The sequence below is a fragment of the Nipponia nippon genome, unplaced genomic scaffold (assembly GCF_047370975.1).
Source record: "Nipponia nippon isolate SJK-2023a ecotype South Korea unplaced genomic scaffold, ASM4737097v1 scaffold_5, whole genome shotgun sequence".
In the NCBI taxonomy this organism is placed as follows: domain Eukaryota; kingdom Metazoa; phylum Chordata; class Aves; order Pelecaniformes; family Threskiornithidae; genus Nipponia; species Nipponia nippon.
The window spans coordinates 10,589,746-10,607,429 of record NW_028262369.1 but is presented as its reverse complement, the minus strand read 5'-3'; the positions used below and the strand labels follow the sequence as shown (position 1 = coordinate 10,607,429).

The 17,684-nt window shown below is 39.0% G+C and overlaps 2 protein-coding genes across 5 annotated transcripts; one reads left to right on the top strand and one right to left on the bottom strand.

The window, feature by feature from the left end:
* Positions 1–88: 88 nt before the first annotated feature.
* On the bottom strand, positions 89–13,486 carry PMS2 (PMS1 homolog 2, mismatch repair system component). The gene is made up of 15 exons (XM_087730860.1): positions 13,254–13,486; positions 12,726–12,865; positions 12,064–12,150; positions 10,822–10,924; positions 9,888–10,071; positions 9,229–9,396; positions 7,753–7,850; positions 6,882–6,981; positions 6,517–6,601; positions 5,882–6,034; positions 4,166–5,078; positions 3,134–3,301; positions 2,549–2,649; positions 1,446–1,615; positions 89–1,061 (listed from the first exon to the last, which is right to left on the bottom strand). The coding sequence occupies exons 1-15, from the start codon at positions 13,343–13,345 to the stop codon at positions 918–920; spliced, it is 2,706 nt and encodes a 901-aa protein (XP_087586986.1). The 5' UTR covers positions 13,346–13,486; the 3' UTR covers positions 89–917.
* AIMP2 (aminoacyl tRNA synthetase complex interacting multifunctional protein 2) lies at positions 13,417–17,551 on the top strand. Of its 4 annotated transcripts, none has more exons than XM_087730875.1 (4): positions 13,417–13,550; positions 15,544–15,750; positions 16,288–16,519; positions 17,042–17,551. In XM_087730875.1, exons 2-4 carry the CDS (start codon positions 15,643–15,645, stop codon positions 17,425–17,427), a joined length of 726 nt encoding a protein of 241 aa, XP_087587001.1. In that variant the 5' UTR covers positions 13,417–13,550; positions 15,544–15,642; the 3' UTR covers positions 17,428–17,551. The 4 variants fall into 4 exon arrangements, with proteins under 4 accessions (XP_087587001.1, XP_087586999.1, XP_087587000.1 ...); XM_087730873.1 differs by lacking the exon at positions 13,417–13,550 and adding an exon at positions 13,581–13,772; XM_087730874.1 differs by lacking the exon at positions 13,417–13,550 and adding an exon at positions 14,006–14,730.
* The last annotated feature ends 133 nt before the right edge of the window (positions 17,552–17,684 follow it).

Here is a 17,684-nt window from a genome sequence, read left to right as displayed (position 1 = left end):
TTCTGCACCAGAGGAACGGCAGCGGCTCCATCAGCAGTAAATGGAGGTGCTAAGGAAGAAGGCATCAATAAAAACAACAATTTCTTAGGTCAAATCTTGGTCCTACGGAAATGGAAGAGCTTAGCCATTTGTTTTAATGGATCTGTGATTCAAAAAGACAGTTTCCTAACTATTGTGATTCTACTGAGAGAGAATGTGGACTGACCTGATCAGTGCCTGGTGAGACAAGTTTTTTCCATTCATTCTCAGAGAAGGAATCCCTTCTTGAAAATATGTTCTTGAAAAAAAATGTTTGGAATATGGATGGGAACAATGCTAATTAAAAGTAAATATGCCACATGAATTATTCTATTCAAGCATTAAACACAGATGCCAGTAAGTTAATCATTAAATGTAATATTAATGCTTGAAGTTATTATCTAATGAAACCCAGCTTTAGTATAAGTAAAAAAAAAAGAAGTATTTTCACTTGTATATCATTTACATTTTCTTTAAAATTATCATATACAGGATGTATAAACATAGAAAGTTAATGTTTGTTTTATGGCATTACAGAGACTTAAATTCACATTCCAGTTAATTTTAAGAATCACTGTATTTGCTAAAAATGAGGTTCACCTACTCTTGAGCTTTATACATAAACATTTATATTTATTTTTTAAAAGTCTTGATTGCAAAAGTAAGTAATACACACAGTAAACTGCAATAAAAGAAATGTTATTTACACATGAATTCCCATATGTCGATATTGTTGACTTGATAGGAATAAGAATGAAACCCTGCTGAATGCCTTTAAGTGTTATTGTCTTCAAATTTGAAGACTGGCTAAAATTTTTTTCCTCAAAATAGGAGTCATGATAAAAGCTCAAAATAATGCCAAGAATTAAAATCGAACACATAAATAAACAGAAACTGACTTATTCTGGTGAAATCAAGTCTAAACTGACTATGTGTCTCATAGTAGGCCTTCCATGGGGGCAGTTCCAGGGATGCTCAATCTCACCCATATGGGTGATCAGTTTTCTCATTTCCTGCACATTCAGTGCAGTTCCGATCATCACCTGCAAGTAAAGACAAAAAACCCGATTATTATTTCTTTCTCCATATTGACAACTGACAAAGATAAGAGCAATACTTCGGCTCCTAGAGCAAATAAATACTGTGCAAGGCATTAAAAGCAGACAGACCTAGAAGATGAACAGAAGACAAAATACAGCTAAGTATGTTCATAAGTGCACTGGTCTGGAACAAAAAACTAGCAGAAATGTTTCCCAAGTTACACTAGACAAAACCACAAGGAACAAAACGAATGCTATTAGCTGTTGACACTCAATAGTAAATAAACTTCCCCTGCAATATCTATATAGATATATAGATACAGTCACCTATGATACAACAGAAAATACGGTATTTATTTGAAAACAAGCGTCAAGTGCTGTACTTACAGACTTTCTGCAAGCTCGAGAAGCAAACATCTGTCTGACCCTGGAGGGCCTACACATGACTCCAGGGCAGTCACTTAACATGAAGATCAGCTCATCTATGTCTTGTGGACCAAAAGTCCAGTTTTTGCTTGTTGGCAACGATATCAGTTTAACTCTTTGAGTTACAGGAGCTGAAAGATTTGCAATAATTAATAAAGAAACAGAGCACTACAGGACATTACTTTTTCTTGTGAGAAAAATTGAGAAACTACTTTGATACATTAATATAATGTGATCTGCATATATGATAAAGTTTAAATTTAGTCTTTTGATGGATCTTATTAACTAACCAAAGTGGTAACTATGGCAGACATCCTTCTAACATTAACAAAAAAATTCCTTGCAAACTTAAAAGCAGATAGATCCAATTTCTGACAAACCCTTCAATTTCAAAGAACAAATGGTTTACGAAGCTATTTTGAGGTTATGTGACTACAAAATAATTAAGGATTTTTGTTGCTAAGAGATTGGTAATTAATAGCATTTTAGACAAAAACTGGAGATTCTGGCATGAAGAATATGGAAAAAATCTGTAGTGACTTTCCAAATACCAAAGTGGTAGCACTTTGATTATCCTTGCTGTGTAAGGAAAACAGTAAGGAGCTTGCAGGTAATGCAATTTGCTCAAAAGCACACAGCAGCTCAATGCTAAAGCCATAAGGAAAACCAAAGAACATTATTTACTAATGGTATCTATTAATTTAAAATTTCTAAATTTATCATTTGCTTGCATCTAACCCTGCTGGGAGCAGCAAGTGTACTAATAAAACAAAAGGATTTGAATGTAACACATTCAGAAAATACACATCCAGTCATACAGTCAAAGAGTGACTCCAAAGAGTCTTCAGACACTTCTGTAAAAAGCGGGCGAGAGAAATACTCTATAATGTTCTGTTAAATAGTGCAAAGAGACCACAGAATCGTGTCTTAAAAAACAAACGAACCATATACTATAATGCATATTATTTCAAAGTTTCTGATAACTACCAAAAGGGATTTTTACATAATAAATGAGATGAAACTGTTGAACTTTTTTACTTCCAGCAATTCTGGCCCAAACTCACCATTTTCATTTATGACAAAATCAAACCCATTTTTTCTGAATATTTCCAGGTTTTCAATCAATATAGTTTCATTTACAGCTGTTAAATTGAGATTTTGAGGCCTGAAAGAGAGAAAAATATGGTATTGCATAGGTACATAGTACAGACCACTTAAGATGGGTTTCAGAAGCAATCTAGAGATACTAATACAGAGCTCTCTATTCAAACATTTCACTTTGCTTTATTAAAAAAAACAAAAGTCACTACTGAACTGATCACTTCCAAGTGTTACTCAGCAGAGTTAAGTCAGTTGGACAGCACTCCCTGTTGCAATGGCAATCTCCAATATCCTCACTGCATGACCACGCCTACCAAACTGTGGGTTGCCCCGTAAGCCCACTGTGAAATCTGTTTGACCACTGACTCGCTGCATAGCTATGCCTGTAGCTGTGAAATTTATTTTTCATGTGAAGATTGAAACACAGAATATAAAACCAACTTTTGTCGTGTTCTGAATGTGTGAAATGCTACATAGTCATAGATATCCTTCTGAAACATTGAATTAAACTTAAAAATTATTATTGTTAAAACACTGAAAATACTTACGCTATCAGCTTCTGACCTTGCAGAACGGTGTGTTGTTGTAACATTTCAAAGTTGTATTTTTCATCAGTTGCATGTTGGTCGATTATGAAAAGATCAGAATTCAACTTTGCTATTATAAACCCTAAATTAAACTGGCCAATGACTTCCATTTTTGCAAACATTTCTTTACTGTATATAGAAAATATAAACAGATTATAAATTACACGTTATCAATTATCATGTTAGACTGTAAAACTTAAAAACATCTCTTTCTCCCATGCAGAACACACTTTATATTAAAAAAAAAAACAAAACCAAAACTCATTTCAGCAGGATATGAATGTGAAAAAGTAGAGTTATCTGAAATCTGCCACTGACTGATGAGGCCATTTCTAGCAGAACACAATCCATCATTAAGACAGGACCCGTTCAGGATTCTCCCATTTTAAATACAGCCACTAGTGATAATAAAATTAGAAATAGGTAGTATGGTGATAGCCCAAGTGAATTACATTGAAGGCAGCATCACGGTTTTGAAGTAAGGCAGCGGACATATTTGCCACCTTTTCACAATTAGAAGGCTTTTCTAACACTTTTTTTAAATCCAAAAATTAACGAATCATACACCTTTACTGCCCAGTGACCACCTGAATGTAACTTATTTTCACCCCCATGTCTCACCAAATCTCAAATTCACATGAGGAAGAAATACGAGTTATGGAGTCTTTTCAGAGTGTTCTTATCTGTCACGACATTTGGTGTTTCTCTGACTACACTGCAAATTTACAAGTCTGAACTAAGCCAAATCTATGGTGTTTGTGGCCACCTTTTTAGTGCCTTTTTTCCACATTCCGTTTGCACTTAGTTCAAACAGCTGCTGTCAGTAAAATAACTTGTCAAATGGGCATTTTAATGGCATAAGTTAAATAAAAGATATATCCAAAACTCACAGGTAGATGTAAGCCTCCTGCCCACCCCCCAAGACAGCCCTTATATTTTTCCTTAACTTAATTTTTATTAATTGATGAATACATGTTAGGAAGGTGAAAATACCTGATCTCTTTTCTTAATTCATCTTCTGCTACTTTATTTTCTCCAGGACTAATTTTTGCTTTAAATCTTCTGTAATTTTGTGTTTCTGTACTTCTCTGTTGTTGCTGTATTACCTTTTTTACCTTTTCTGCTAAAACCTTCATAGAGAATTCAAGCGGCACAGTTTTCTTTTTAACTTCCACCAGTACATCAACACTTGGCATATAGTTCCTAGTATTCTTCACTTCAGGACATTTACCTGCCTTGAAGTTATCTGCTTCATTTTTAAAGCTTCTGCTTTTAAAACATTTTACTCTTGGGGAAGAGCTATTGGATTCTTGAGATAACTTATTTTGATTAGTACAGTCATTCACTTGATTTAACTTATGTTCAGTGCCCAAGACCTGAACATCACATTCCAATGATTTCTCACTACATCCACCAGTTTTAAGACATTCATTTTGAAGTTGTTCTTCTGAACTACAGAACTCTTCTTCAGGAGGATTAATTACACTTTCACTATTGATGCAGCTCCCAGCTTCTGGTGTACTACATCCGGCGTCTGACTCAGAAGTGCTACAGAATCCAGAATCGGCATTATCTTCTAATTTTCTCAAATATCTGCTTGGAATTGACATCTTTGAGTCCATCTTATGACAGCTTTCAGACTCCTTACTCGAGACAGACTTTCGAGTCTTTACAGTACTCAAAGGGGCATCAGGTGACATTTGTCGAGGGGAGCTGTGTTGCCGTTTCACCTTTTTAGGGCTTTGAAAATTACTCTCTGTTGTTTGATGGAGAGAGAACGACTCCCTTAATCTGGCAAGAGTCATTATTCTTTTTCCTTCACCACTTGGATTTTCAGTCTCAGAGTCAGGCATCATTTCTATCCGAGGCTTTTCTGTCTCTTCAGGAAGCGTCTTCTTCAAGTTGCCTAATAAAACCAGAATACAGAATATTTCAAGATTCTAAGTTAGCTGGAAACATGAATTAAATTATGCACTTTAGTAAAGGGAATGAAAAGAGAGGTAGAAAAATAGCAAACTCCTCAAAGGAGCCCATAAGCTTCCGACAACGATTGAGCGTGGGGCTGATATGCATTAATATCCAACAGACAAGCAGTTACATCTTTAAGAAACTTAATGGTACTTGTGTGAATTAATCTGTAATCCCTTTTTAAACTGGAACAGCAATCAGTCCAATCAGTACATTTATTTATATTATCAAAAGAATTTAATGACTGAGTGACAATGAAAAGTGAATTGCTCTTACACTTTAATGGTCACTATAAAAATCCATTGGCAAGGTGTTAAGGAGCTGTCACAACAGATACTTGTAGTATATGGGATTTGTAGATAATTAGAGGACTTCAACCTCGCAGATTGTCAGTCTGGCATGTGTTTTACTAAAGATTAATTTAACTAACACTAAGAATCAGGCTACAACTGATTCTATACATCAGTAAAAAGGAAATTAGGAGGGGTTCTGTTGAAAGAAATGAGGATGAGGTGGTGTTAACACAGAAAAGCAATTTTGAAAGATTATACAGTCGCAAGAGCATCGGCCGTTTCTGTAGTTATCATAAAAGAATCAAAGTTCAAAACCAATAAACTCGTACTTAAATTTCAGATTTTATTCATGAGACCTTAACAATTCCTTCTCAAGGACATTTAAATAAAGGAAACACAGATCTCTTCCATATCTTGGGAGAAATCTTTTTCACATTTTGTGTCCTACCTGCAATGTCCAGAAGTTTCTGATTGACATCCAATTTGTTAACATCACTACCAAACATCTCCGTCAGAGAAGTTTTTAAAATTGCTAATAAAAGCTTTTCCTCCTGAAGTAAAATTTGCCTTTTGTCTGGAGTTACATTGATGTCAACACACTCTAAAGAAAAAACAACCGCATTATAAATGAAAAATAAAAAGAAAATTTCCACCCTTGGATCAAAGTTTTCTGCCCTTTCACCCTCCATTTTTATTTCACAGGATTAGAACCAAAGCTACAGCTAACATTCACAGTATGTCTGCAAATTAAACTTTTCACTTTCTCAACATTCCAGCAAACAAAACAGAAGCTAATCCTGTGTGATAACGATACGAGTTTTCTTGTATTTAAGCTAACCACAAGACTGCCTTTTTCTCATTACTCGAGATAAGAAGTTACTTTTGAGTATAGAAACAGTAGAAGGGGAAAAAAAGTGGAACCACCACTAGACCCTCTCTCTGCTGCACCAGTAGATCAAAAAAGTCAGCACAGTGCAGGAAGTCATACCGATAAAAGTTACAATATTCTCTAAATAAATACAATTTATTCTTCAATGAAGTTACAGCCTTTACAGAAATTACTGAAAATTATTCATAACTTACCAGAATCTACACAAATGTTAAGGACAACAAAGGGATACTGGTGTTTATTGTACAAGTGATAAACTTCATTCACAAGCTTTACAACCTGCAGAGAAGGCGAAAAAACAATAAATGTTAGTACTAGTATCTTCTATTTCCCACCAGTATGTGTTATTTAACCCCCTTCAAAACAATTACTGTACTAAAGCATATGTTGTACGATTGAGCTTTTGTTCACACAAATAGACACAATGAAGACAAAAACTTGAGACACAGGAACTTGCAGCATCAGGCCACAAATGTACATATCCGCTACCAATCCAGTGGTTTTCAGAGAAAAAATGAAAAAGTTAGCGCTGGTGATGTTAGAAAAATAAAAAGCTCACCTTTGCTGGATCACATGGACGTTGGTTGATAAAGAAAAACTGTCTGTCTGTTGTACTCCTTCCAACACCGTGATCACAACGAGAAATGAAGCCTGTAATACTGTTGAAAAATAATATAACAGTAAGGGAAAATGGAGGAGCAAAGCAAAAGAATTTTTTTCTGACTCTGAGCATATTTAATGGAAGAATATTTTATAAGGGGCTAAAAGAAACACTATTATACAGCATCAGTAAATATGTATACTTATTTCCTCTCCCAATTCCGTATCTGACAAAGGCTAGATGTTCAGCTCCAAAATGGCATCAGACAATTGAAAAAGTAGCTCGCTCTGATTTCAAAAGCAGTGGCATTTGTAATTTTTCTGCTCCGAAAGCAGAAGAGAGGTCAGTTGCAAACTGTCATTGGTCAGATATTGATGCATCTATTTGCCGATCTCATGGATAGTGAGAGATTAAAAAAAAATACACTTTAAGAAAGTAAAGGGTAATTTACTTGCACAAAATGATTCACATTCATCTCATACCATTTCTCAGTAACACTACTGAAGAAATACAGGTATAAACAACAGATACAATTCATCCATCCAATTACTGAGAGCACTGACAAAGGTGACATTCAGCAGAAGATTACAGTAATATATAACTAACTAGGACACAAGGAATACTAGCTTTGCTCTTCCCACTCATCTGACTAGCAACATCTTAGTCCTGAATTAACTTTTTAAAATCAACTGATGGACTTTCCCAAACTTTATACTAATATCTACTATGCTGTTACTATTAGCCACCACACTTTTTTTTTGTTTTGTTTTTTAATTTTGGGTTATGGTAAAATGCCACTCGCAACAGTGGTCTGTACTCTTCTTATTACCTATAAAGGTTTTGTGGCATGTCAGTAGAGTGGAGTCCGTATTCTTCACAAACAGCTTCACTAGGAGGTAGCTGAACAAAAGGCATGAGGCTCTGCAACTTATAAAAAAAAAAAAAAGAAATGAAACATTAAACATATAGATTTTTTTTCCTTCTATTCTATTCTTATTTATTAGCCTTAAAATCTATTTGATAAAATGGTGGGCTTTTTTCAAGTTGGCTGACCAAGTCAAATACTTACAATACCCAAATTTACTAGAAGACAGTAGCACTGCTTACTGAGAAACAGAAACAATGCCTTAATGAATGGCTGTTCTCATCTTTTGGTATCGCTACTTTTGCCTTAGTTATTTCACAGGCCCTTACTTTAAAATGTACAGAGACAGAACAACAAAGTGATTGACACAATTTGGACTCTCCAGCTACATACATATGACCTAATCAAGTTTTATGCAAAAACAAAAGGCAAAAAGAGTAATAGAAGTTTCTTTTGAAAGAACAATAAAACTATTAGAAAAGATATGTTATTTGAATTACAAGCTAAGTACAGATATGTTTACCACAAGCATTTTCCTAGTTTCCCACTATTATTTTTCTGTCATTAGAGCATCTTCTACTGATTGTACATTTAAGTATTTGATATTATATAAGCAGGCTATAAGCTAAACATTCTGTTGAGATAACACTGAATTTTCAGCTATTCTTGTTGCCGTGTGGCAGGACAAAGTTACATCTTTCACCGAGTTTTTCAGCCACAGCATGAACAGGCTGTGAAATTTCTACATGGGCACTGTGAAGGGAGGAAGTGCTTATCAACAACCAGCAGCTATCAACCACTCAATATTCCTGATGGTTGTAACATACAGTTGTAGGAAGGATGTTTTTATGCTTTTTTTCATCTTTGCTTTCTTCTAGAGGATAACAATTATTTTTATAGCTACTATTTAGAAAGCATCACAGTCCACACCTCTACAGGGGCTGACTGCAATCCCATTTAAAGGTTAACCAATTAAATTAACTAATTAAACTTAGTTTCACAGGAAGAGGCTGCAAAAGCTAGAAACACCTCAGTTTTCTGTTCCTCAATTAAGACTTTCACATCACACTATTTTTAGGATTTTTTAAATTGCTTGTTCTTGTGACATACAGACCTTGGTGCCCATACTGTTTTTCAGAAGCACAAACCTTCAGAGGCTTGGTGGCACAACAGCTCAGAAAACTGGCTTCAGAGAGATATTAAGCAGTAACCCTATCTCCTAAATAATTTCTCTTCCATCAAAACATCTCTAAGCAGATTTAGAAACTTCAAGGGAACCCGGGAAGGCTGCACTGCTTCTCCTTTTTCAACCTGTAGGGTGTGCTAGAAGTCAACACATGCTCCACCCTCTTACGGTTTTTAAAGGTTTCCTACATCCCCTCTATTAAAAATCTCTCTATACAGCTATATTCTTTCTCTTTTCAATAATAAAAGTAATACCTGTTTTTGCCCAAATACTGCTCCAATGTTTTCCTTTAAACTAGGACTTCCAGTAGTGGACACCACAGAGCTTTTTTTCCCTTGGCCAACTTGATTAGTGCAGTTAATCCGCACTCCTTTTGAAACAATACAGTACGCCTGCAATACCTGGACCATTTTTGCATATTCCTATTAAAGAAAAAAGAAAGTTCACATTTATATGAAATGTCTCTTTTTAAAACAAAAATGTATAAACAAAACATTCAATATTTTCAGGTAACACAAAAAGGGGGGCGGTGAGTTTAATATTTTTTTACATCTTTACAAACTAACTAAAAAAAAAGTGAAAAATAGTGTCTTTAAATACAAGCAGTATGTTTACAAGATTGGTATTTAGTGATAACACAGCAGTCCCTGATTTTAAAAAACACAAAAGTGAGCATGATATTGTTTCCTTTAAAAATCTGAAAATTTGAGGATGTACCTTGAAAAACAATCATTGCAAAACAGAAGAGGAAAGCATACAGGAAGACTGTTTTCTTATTTGATGAAGATAAAAGACAGGCATGAAATAGTCTGACATAATCAATGTATTCTACAGAGAACTGAATATCATTTAACAGCGAATAAATTATGGAGTATGATGCTCCTTTGAATTAATAATTTCTGATCAAACCTACCTTTTTAATGTTTCTTTGAAATTCCTTATGCCGCACCGGCAAAGTATAAAATAACTGCTGTATGTTAACAGTTGTTCCTTGTTGTCGTGGAAAAGGAGTTTTCTGAGTTATTTTACCATTGTGATCAAATACCAAACGAGTCCCAACCTTTGCAGACTTATGACAGGTAAAAATGGTAACATCACTAGTGGAAGGAAAGAGGCAACAGAATTACTCACTGAGCGCTGTATTTTCTTATCCATTCCTCATGACCTAATCAGGCATAGACACGCTACATCAATGTAATTCATTTAATTAAAACTAACTCTTCACCACAAACAACTAAAAACATACCTGAAGAGTAGTATAACATTTTCCTAGCTACAACGCAAACATTTTTATTTGTATGTCTTTCATTCTGCTCCTATAAAATGCAATGTTAAAATCTGGTTTTGCTGGACACTACATTCCTCATACTAATACATAACAGCAGAACGGTGTACAAAATACACAGAACTGTGTACAAAAGCTGTGCTATTTCAAATGTATTGTTTGTCTGGGAGGAGTTTAAACACAGTTCTAATGAGTTACAGCCTAGCAAACACAGCACTTAGATATCATAGTGCTTTACATCGGAGGATCAAACACTTACGGCAAGTACACAGTTCCATCCTGCAAAGATTTGCATACTTCAGTAACACTAAATTTTGTACATAAAAGGACCAATCAGGTGCTTAGAGTCACAGAATAATTTCAGATGCTTAGAATCATAGAATAATTTTGGTTGGAAAGCACTCGGGATGTCACGCAAGCTACTGCTCAAAATCGACATAACATTAAGGAACTGGAAGTTTCCAAAGCCTCATTTTATCAATAATGGTAAACTGAAAAGTTGGCTTCGGTTATTTTTGTGCATATAGTAACTTTCCACTAATAAGAAGTTTAACATTAATACCTTAATGCACACAGTGAACTCAGAGCTTCACCTCGAAACCCAAATGTTTCAACATGTATTAGATCAGAAAAATCTTGTATCTTTGACGTATAATGTTTCAGAGCTGGAAAAAGATATTTAAAATATATATTTAACTTCAAAGTGACACTGGTCTATACAGGTAGATTTTGCATGCGTATCAAGAAGCAAAAAAACTTCTGTATTATTAATTGTATTTTACATAATTATTAGAGAAAAATAATTAAATACTTAAATGTTTCCTTTCCCCTTTTCCTATAAGCAAGATCTCTTTAAAATCCTCAGACACACCTGTTATTCCACACTTACACCCAGAATTCATGCAGCATTACTGGTATGTGCATTACAAGATGCCTCGGAGCAGCACACAGTACCTGCCTCTGCTACTGATGTACCTGTCACAGATTTTGCCCTGCAAGGGAACAGCTGCTGTGCTGTGCATGGTCTATAGTGGACAGGCATAAATAAGCCTGTTCCACTCTGACCACAGCTGCGGAGGACTCAGTCTACACAATCAGTGCAGCCCTGGTCACCAGGTAACAAACTGAGTTAGCAGCAGCACCCCTGAACTTTCACTGTCCTGGAACAGTAGGAGAAAGAGTTTCTGATGTACCATATACATACTGTGAACACACACAGTTACTGAGTAATAACTTATGGTGAAAGAGATCCCTAGTCATTATATGAAAAAAGAAATGCAGGTATTTCTGTTGCAATGGCTAGTTACATTTATTGCACAGTATTGTTTCTGTTCCCATTTTGTGCAATTTAAAACTAGCAAATGGAAAATTTGACAGTCACGCATGCAATGTCAGTTCACTTTCAGCAAATAGTCAAGTTTATGATTTGCCTCTCAAAAGCAGTCACTTTCACAAAGCTTGACTCCTTCAACAATGACTGATGGGGTCAACATGAATGAATCTAAATGAACATTTATAGGACTTTCTCTTCTATAATTATTTCTATCTTTTATTTCACTTAAATAAGCAATCAAATCAAAGACTACTTCTAAGCTACAAAAACTATAACCACAGTAGCACTACAGAAGTTCAGTCTAGCTTTGCCCAAGTCTTGCAGGTCATGCATGCATTATATAAAAGCCGAGTATCCATTAAAAACAATTAAACTTAGGAAATTTGTTTAAAAAAAAATATATGCAGCTTTCTCACTGAAAATATGCTTTCAAAACGTCCAAATATAAATTATGAAAAAGGTTCAACTTACTCAAGCCTTCAAAGTTTTGCTCTTCCACTCCACCTCCATTATCTGAAACCTCTATCAGTTCTGCCCCATGATCTTTAAGTTTTATATCTACAAAATTGAGTAAGAAAAGTCTTTTAATTCTGTATGTACATGCACAGCATTCAGTATTAATTTTGTATGCAAAGTAACTTTACCAGATAACAGTTTCCCATGTCAAGTTCAAACAACAAAAAAATCCTCATAGCTGTCAAAAGTTAGGGCAATCTAACGCAACCAGCCTGTACTTGCTGATAGTTCAGCTTCATGGCACTTTTGCCTGAACAGAAGTTTTCCCAATTATAACAGCTATCATCCTGGCAGCTCAGGAAACTGCAACCCTGCCTTAACCGTCTGCTAGCTTGAGGCCACCAGGTAGCAGAGCCTGATCACCACTGCTGGACAGGCCACATACCTTAATTAGTGGCAAAAAGGGCTACAAATAAGAGAACACAGACAAAATCACATGCTTGTAGGAGCCCAGCTGGAGCCTGGGAATCAAAATACTTTATTAACCTGAGGTATAAAATCACTGCAAACATGCTTGGCCCAAATAGAAAGTATTTGCACAGATTTGTTAATATGCACTCTGCTTTGAGGAATAAGTATTTTAGAAGTCTATGAAATTACGATGAAAAGAAGGTTACCAATGTTGGTAGCTCCAGCATCCAGGCTGTTTTCCACCAACTCTTTCACGGCAGTGCCAAGGTTCAGCACAACCTGTCCCGAACAGATCCGATGAACGGACTTACGGTCGATGGGCTTGATGGCCTTGGCAGGCTGCAGGCTTGAAAGAGAGGAGGGACGGGAAAAAACACGGTAGTGTGAAGCAGGCGGTAAAGGCTCGCCTCGCCAGGCCTCGCTCGCCCGCTCCTCTCAAGCGAGGGCAAGGCGGGGGGTAAGACACTGATACCCTGGGTGGCCACATCCAAATGCGGAGCGCCCGAGAAGCCCCACAGGCTTCCCCGAGCAAGTCGGGAGGGGAGGCGGGAACCGAGAAGCCAGAGGCGGCCGAGGAGGCCGCAACCGCGCCAGCGGCCAGGCCATAGCCCACCGCGGGGAGCGAGGCCCCGAGCCCCCCATGAGGAGAGGCGGCCGGGGCGGGGGAGCGCGGGCGAGGGGCGGCCCCCGCCGCCGCGGGCAGGGCCGGAGCCCGCTCCAGGGCAGGCGCTCACCAGGGCGCAGCCGCCTCCATCGGGACGCCTGCGGGACGCGGCGCAGTCTCCTCAGGAGCCCCTTCCCGCAGGCTCCGCCCCCACCCAGTCATTGGCCGCTGGAGAAAAGAGCCCGCCAGTCCTAAACAAATTTTCGACTCTCTTGGCGCCAATTGGTCAATAGGGCTATCCAATCAGCACTGGCAGCTGCACCTTTTGCCCTATGGAGACTCGCTTAACGAATCAATGCCTCACGCTGGCCAATAGCGAGAAGACGAGGAGGCGGTGCGGCAGCCGCCAGCACGCATTGGAACGCGGGTGAGTCAGTAAAGCGTCGTGCTCCCCCCTGGCCCAATGGTTGCAGCGGGCGGGCGGGCCCGGCGGCAGGCCGGGAGCGGGCGCGCTGCGCGGGCGGGTGCCGCCATGCCCATGTACAAGGTGAGGCCCTTCCACGGGGCCGTCGGGGAGGTGCTGGCGGAGCGGCTGCCCGCCTGCATGTACCGCCTGCCCAACCTGCACCGCTGCCCCGCCTCGCCGCAGGTAGGAGCGAGGGAGCGGCGGGTGGGCCCGCCTGGCCGGCCGGAGGAAGGCCTGTTCAGGCCGCGGCCCGGAGCGCTCGCCCCGGCGGCCTCGGCCGTGGGCAGCGGGGCGGCGCCTGGGGCCGCGCTGCCGGGGAGCCTGGCGGGCCCGCCTCCGCCCGCGCTGGGTGGATGTTTGCGCCGGGCGGGGCGCGCTTTCGGGGGCTGGGGGAAGCCTCCGGCGCCGGGGAGCTCACGGGGGCCGGGCCGCCGCGATCCGCCGCCTTGACCGGCGGGAAGGGGGCGGTAGCACGGGCGAGCGCTGGTTTCTCCTCGCTTCTCAGCGGCTCGTTCGAGGGCTAAATAAGCTCAGCTTTTTCGGGAATTTCCTTGTAATGTTTTCAAAGCCTTCGGTGATTCTCAGCTTGGCTTTTCCGGGCTCTCGTGTGCGTCGCTTTCTCAGTGTTGGTCTTTAAACGTGGGGCCTGCGGAGCGCCCGGCCCAGCTGCGGCCCTGCAGGGCCCTGGGTGGGCGGCCGGGTCCCGGCAGGCCTTGTCCCTTCCCGCTGCATCACCGCGCTCTTGGCTCGCGTCTGGTTTTTGTTCTGCTCTTGAGATAGGAACTACCCAGCTACACCCTCTAGTTCCAGTCTGTTACTTCTTTCTTAAACGCAGCAGAAATGCAGAATAGTACCTTACATTAATCTAGTTGACTTCAGCCTCTCTCCGGTGTCAGGCATGCTTTGAATTCTTCCAGGCTGCTTGTGGCCATTTTTAGCTTGATGCCGTCAGCTCTTTTCAGTGAGTACCTGCTGTGCTGGTTGCTGGTGGAGATACCGCCTAGGAGCAGACTCGGGGCAGAACTTCACAGGAATGCTTACTAAGATGCCCTCCCAGCGCAACCGCAAAGCGTTCAGTACCAGTCTCCTCTGAGGGCGGTTTTTATTTCACAGAATTGTGTACCAGCCAAATAATGGTCACGTAAGAGGTGTTTCCGTGTCTTGTCTTTGAGAATATTGTGTAAGTGGGGATAAAGATTTCATTTGGATACCTTGCTTGTTATCCCTCCATTAGACTGGAAGAAGGACGTGTGGCCAATAGGTTGGGTTTCATTAATCCTTATTCAGGATGCTTAGAAATGGGTTATCTATATAAAGATTTTTCTTTAATGTTATTGTAAGCTTGTAGACTTAAAAGCTCCCACAGGAATATATTTTTCATCTTTTTAAAAGAGGTAAGACAAGAGACTTGTAAGATAATTGATACAGCAAAAAGATGCATTGGGATTAACATGTAACAAAGCCTGTGGCCTTTTTTTCTCTGTAGTTTACATTCTCTGAAACAAAGAATGACTACAAAGATACACCATCCATCTAAACCTGCAGGCTTTTTTTACTTTTATTAAAACTACCTGAATTGTCAGAAAGTTTCCTTGTTCGGCAGCCTCAACACAAACTCTGTCAGTCTTTCAGGTTTTAATTCAGCACTTCACTGCCAACTTTAAGTTTCTCGTCCTATTTTTACCACGTTATGGAGTTTGCTGTAGCTAGTGGTTTAAAAAAAACACGCTAAGCGGGAAGATTTCAGACATTTTATTAAATAACCAATCTCTCACCACATTCATACAGGCAAAAGAAAGAGACGACTCAGACATAAGACCATGACATTCCATGATGTTCCACTTATTTGAATGTGTTTAAAGTCTTTCAAAACTTACTGTCAAGTGAGCTGTGGACTATTTTGACGCTGAGCTGAGTGAACAGGTATGTGACCTTGTTTTTTCCTCTCCCGTAGGAAGAGGTTGACCCGTCACTTCAAGCACTTGAATCCCGCCAGGAAGAGATTCTAAAACGCTTGTATGAACTGAAGAGTGCTGTCGATGGTCTCTCAAAGATGATACAAACCCCAGATGCTGACTTTGATGTAACTAATATCATTCAAACTGATGAATGTTCTCCTTTGACAACAAATGGAGCAGATTTAGATTTGATGCTTGGAAAGGTAAGTTTAGTTGAGCATAAATACTGATAGATACTTTCTTTGCTCTCAGATTTTCAGGGTTGGAAGGGTGGCAGTAAAACCTGGGACACTCAAAACTCAATGTACACATCTTATATTCTTAGAAATAACCTACAACTACCATTTCAGTTTGGGCATCCAGATTATAGATACAAACATTTATAAATACTGAATCCTACATATTCTCATTTTGATACAAGTCCAAGCTAGAATGGTTAATTTTGAAATTATGACAGTTGGTTTCTTGTTCGTGACTAACTGGAAATTTTAACTTTGGCTTCAGACTGGACTAGAATTTACCTCAGTCATGTTCTTGAACTATATTACTGTTGAGGAAGGAAGATGCATAAATGTTTAAACAAGTTTTAAAAGTCCAAACTTGAATGATGTGAAGATCATTAGAATTTCAGATATACACATGCGTGGCTATGTGCGTTTTGGTGTCAGATGAAAACTCCACTACTTCAAAGTCTGATCTGGAATGTGTCTTATCTGCTGAATGTCTTACTTTCCATTCAGGATTACGGTGCCCTGAAAGATATCGTCATCAATGCAAATCCTTCTCTGCCTCCGCTGTCATTATTAGTACTACACAGTCTGCTTTGTGAACGCTATAAAATATTATCAGCTGTTCACACACATTCATCGGTGAAAAGTGTGCCAGAAAACCTCTTGAAATGCTTTGGAGAGCAGACTAAGAAGCAGCCACGTCACGAATATCAGTTGGGCTTTACTCTTATTTGGAAGGATGGTAAGAATGAAGTTATCTTGTAGATCAATATTTTACAATAGGTGAGAAAATGAAACTTGTGCTTTAAAACCTTGACAACAGATGTTTTGGTGTCTTTGTGCCAACGCACGATGGATATGTACTGCAGATAATATTTTTCCTCTTTTTATAGCTGTGAACAATGATGGGGACAGAGGAGGAAGATTCTTTTCTGTGGTTATTGCTATTAAAATACACGTGGCATTTACATGGTTGGTTGTACCCACGGGATTTTTTTATAGGAGTGTTTTTCAGTTTCTACAAATAAGTTAGCTAGAATAGAAATTAGGTGGGAGATTGGGCTGAAGTTTGCAAAAAGTGATCTCTTTATCCCAGGTTCTTGCCTTATTTTAAGTATTTAGATGAAGAAAACTGAAAATTATTCATCAGGTTAATGATGTTAACAGTGTTGCTGGCATCACAAATAAAATACATGCTAGAATTACTATTACATTTAACTTCTCTACCATGTGGTATTCACTTTTTTTCTTTTCTTAATTTCAGTTCCAAAACCTCAGATGAAGTTTAGCATTCAAACAATGTGCCCTATTGAAGGAGAGGGGAACATCGCTAGATTTCTCTTTTCCCTGTTTGGCCAGAAGTACAACGCAGTTACTTCAACTCTGATTGACAGCTGGGTTGATACAGCCATCTTCCAGCTAAAAGAAGGCAGCAGTAAGGAAAAAGGAGCAGTCTTGCGCTCTATGAATGCTGCCCTAGGCAAGACATCGTGGTTGGTGGGAAACGAACTCACCGTAGCAGACATTGTTGCGTGGTGTGCGCTTCAGCAGACAGGTAGTGCAAATGCCGCCCCAGCCAACGTGCAAAAATGGATGAAGTCGTGTGAGAACTTGGCACCTTTCAGCTCTGTTATGAAGCTGCTGAAGTAAGCCTGTACACTTCATAATGGTGTAATTTTAATCTTATTCCGCCTCATGCCTTGAGTCCTTTCTGAGATGTATTCAAGAACTACAGTTGGACAGAACTCTAAAATCAATAAAAACATTACTGCTACCTTTTGGGTGTGACCTTGCTTTTTTGTAACTCATGCATAACATATATGTTCGTTGAATGATTATAAGGTATCTAAAGTAGTTCTGTGTAAATACAAGCTGCACTTTTAATTTTTCCTTGTATTTTTCCCTGC

What these genes read in the sequence shown, in the direction of transcription:
- PMS2 (XM_087730860.1), bottom strand. Translation starts at nt 13,345, where the DNA reads ATGACTGGGTGGGGGCGGAGCCTGCGGGAAGGGGCTCCTGAGGAGACT. An exon ending in GCAAAACTTTGAAGGCTTGA is followed by an intron (nt 10,925 to 12,063) that starts GTAAGTTGAACC and finishes ATCTTTTTCCAG; the next exon opens with CTCTGAAACATTATACGTCA. An exon ending in CAGTATTTGGGCAAAAACAG is followed by an intron (nt 7,851 to 9,228) that starts GTATTACTTTTA and finishes TTTTTTTATAAG; the next exon opens with TTGCAGAGCCTCATGCCTTT.
- AIMP2 (XM_087730873.1), top strand. Translation starts at nt 13,587, where the DNA reads ATGGTTGCAGCGGGCGGGCGGGCCCGGCGGCAGGCCGGGAGCGGGCGC. An exon ending in TAGATTTGATGCTTGGAAAG is followed by an intron (nt 15,751 to 16,287) that starts GTAAGTTTAGTT and finishes CTTTCCATTCAG; the next exon opens with GATTACGGTGCCCTGAAAGA. An exon ending in TACTCTTATTTGGAAGGATG is followed by an intron (nt 16,520 to 17,041) that starts GTAAGAATGAAG and finishes TCTTAATTTCAG; the next exon opens with TTCCAAAACCTCAGATGAAG.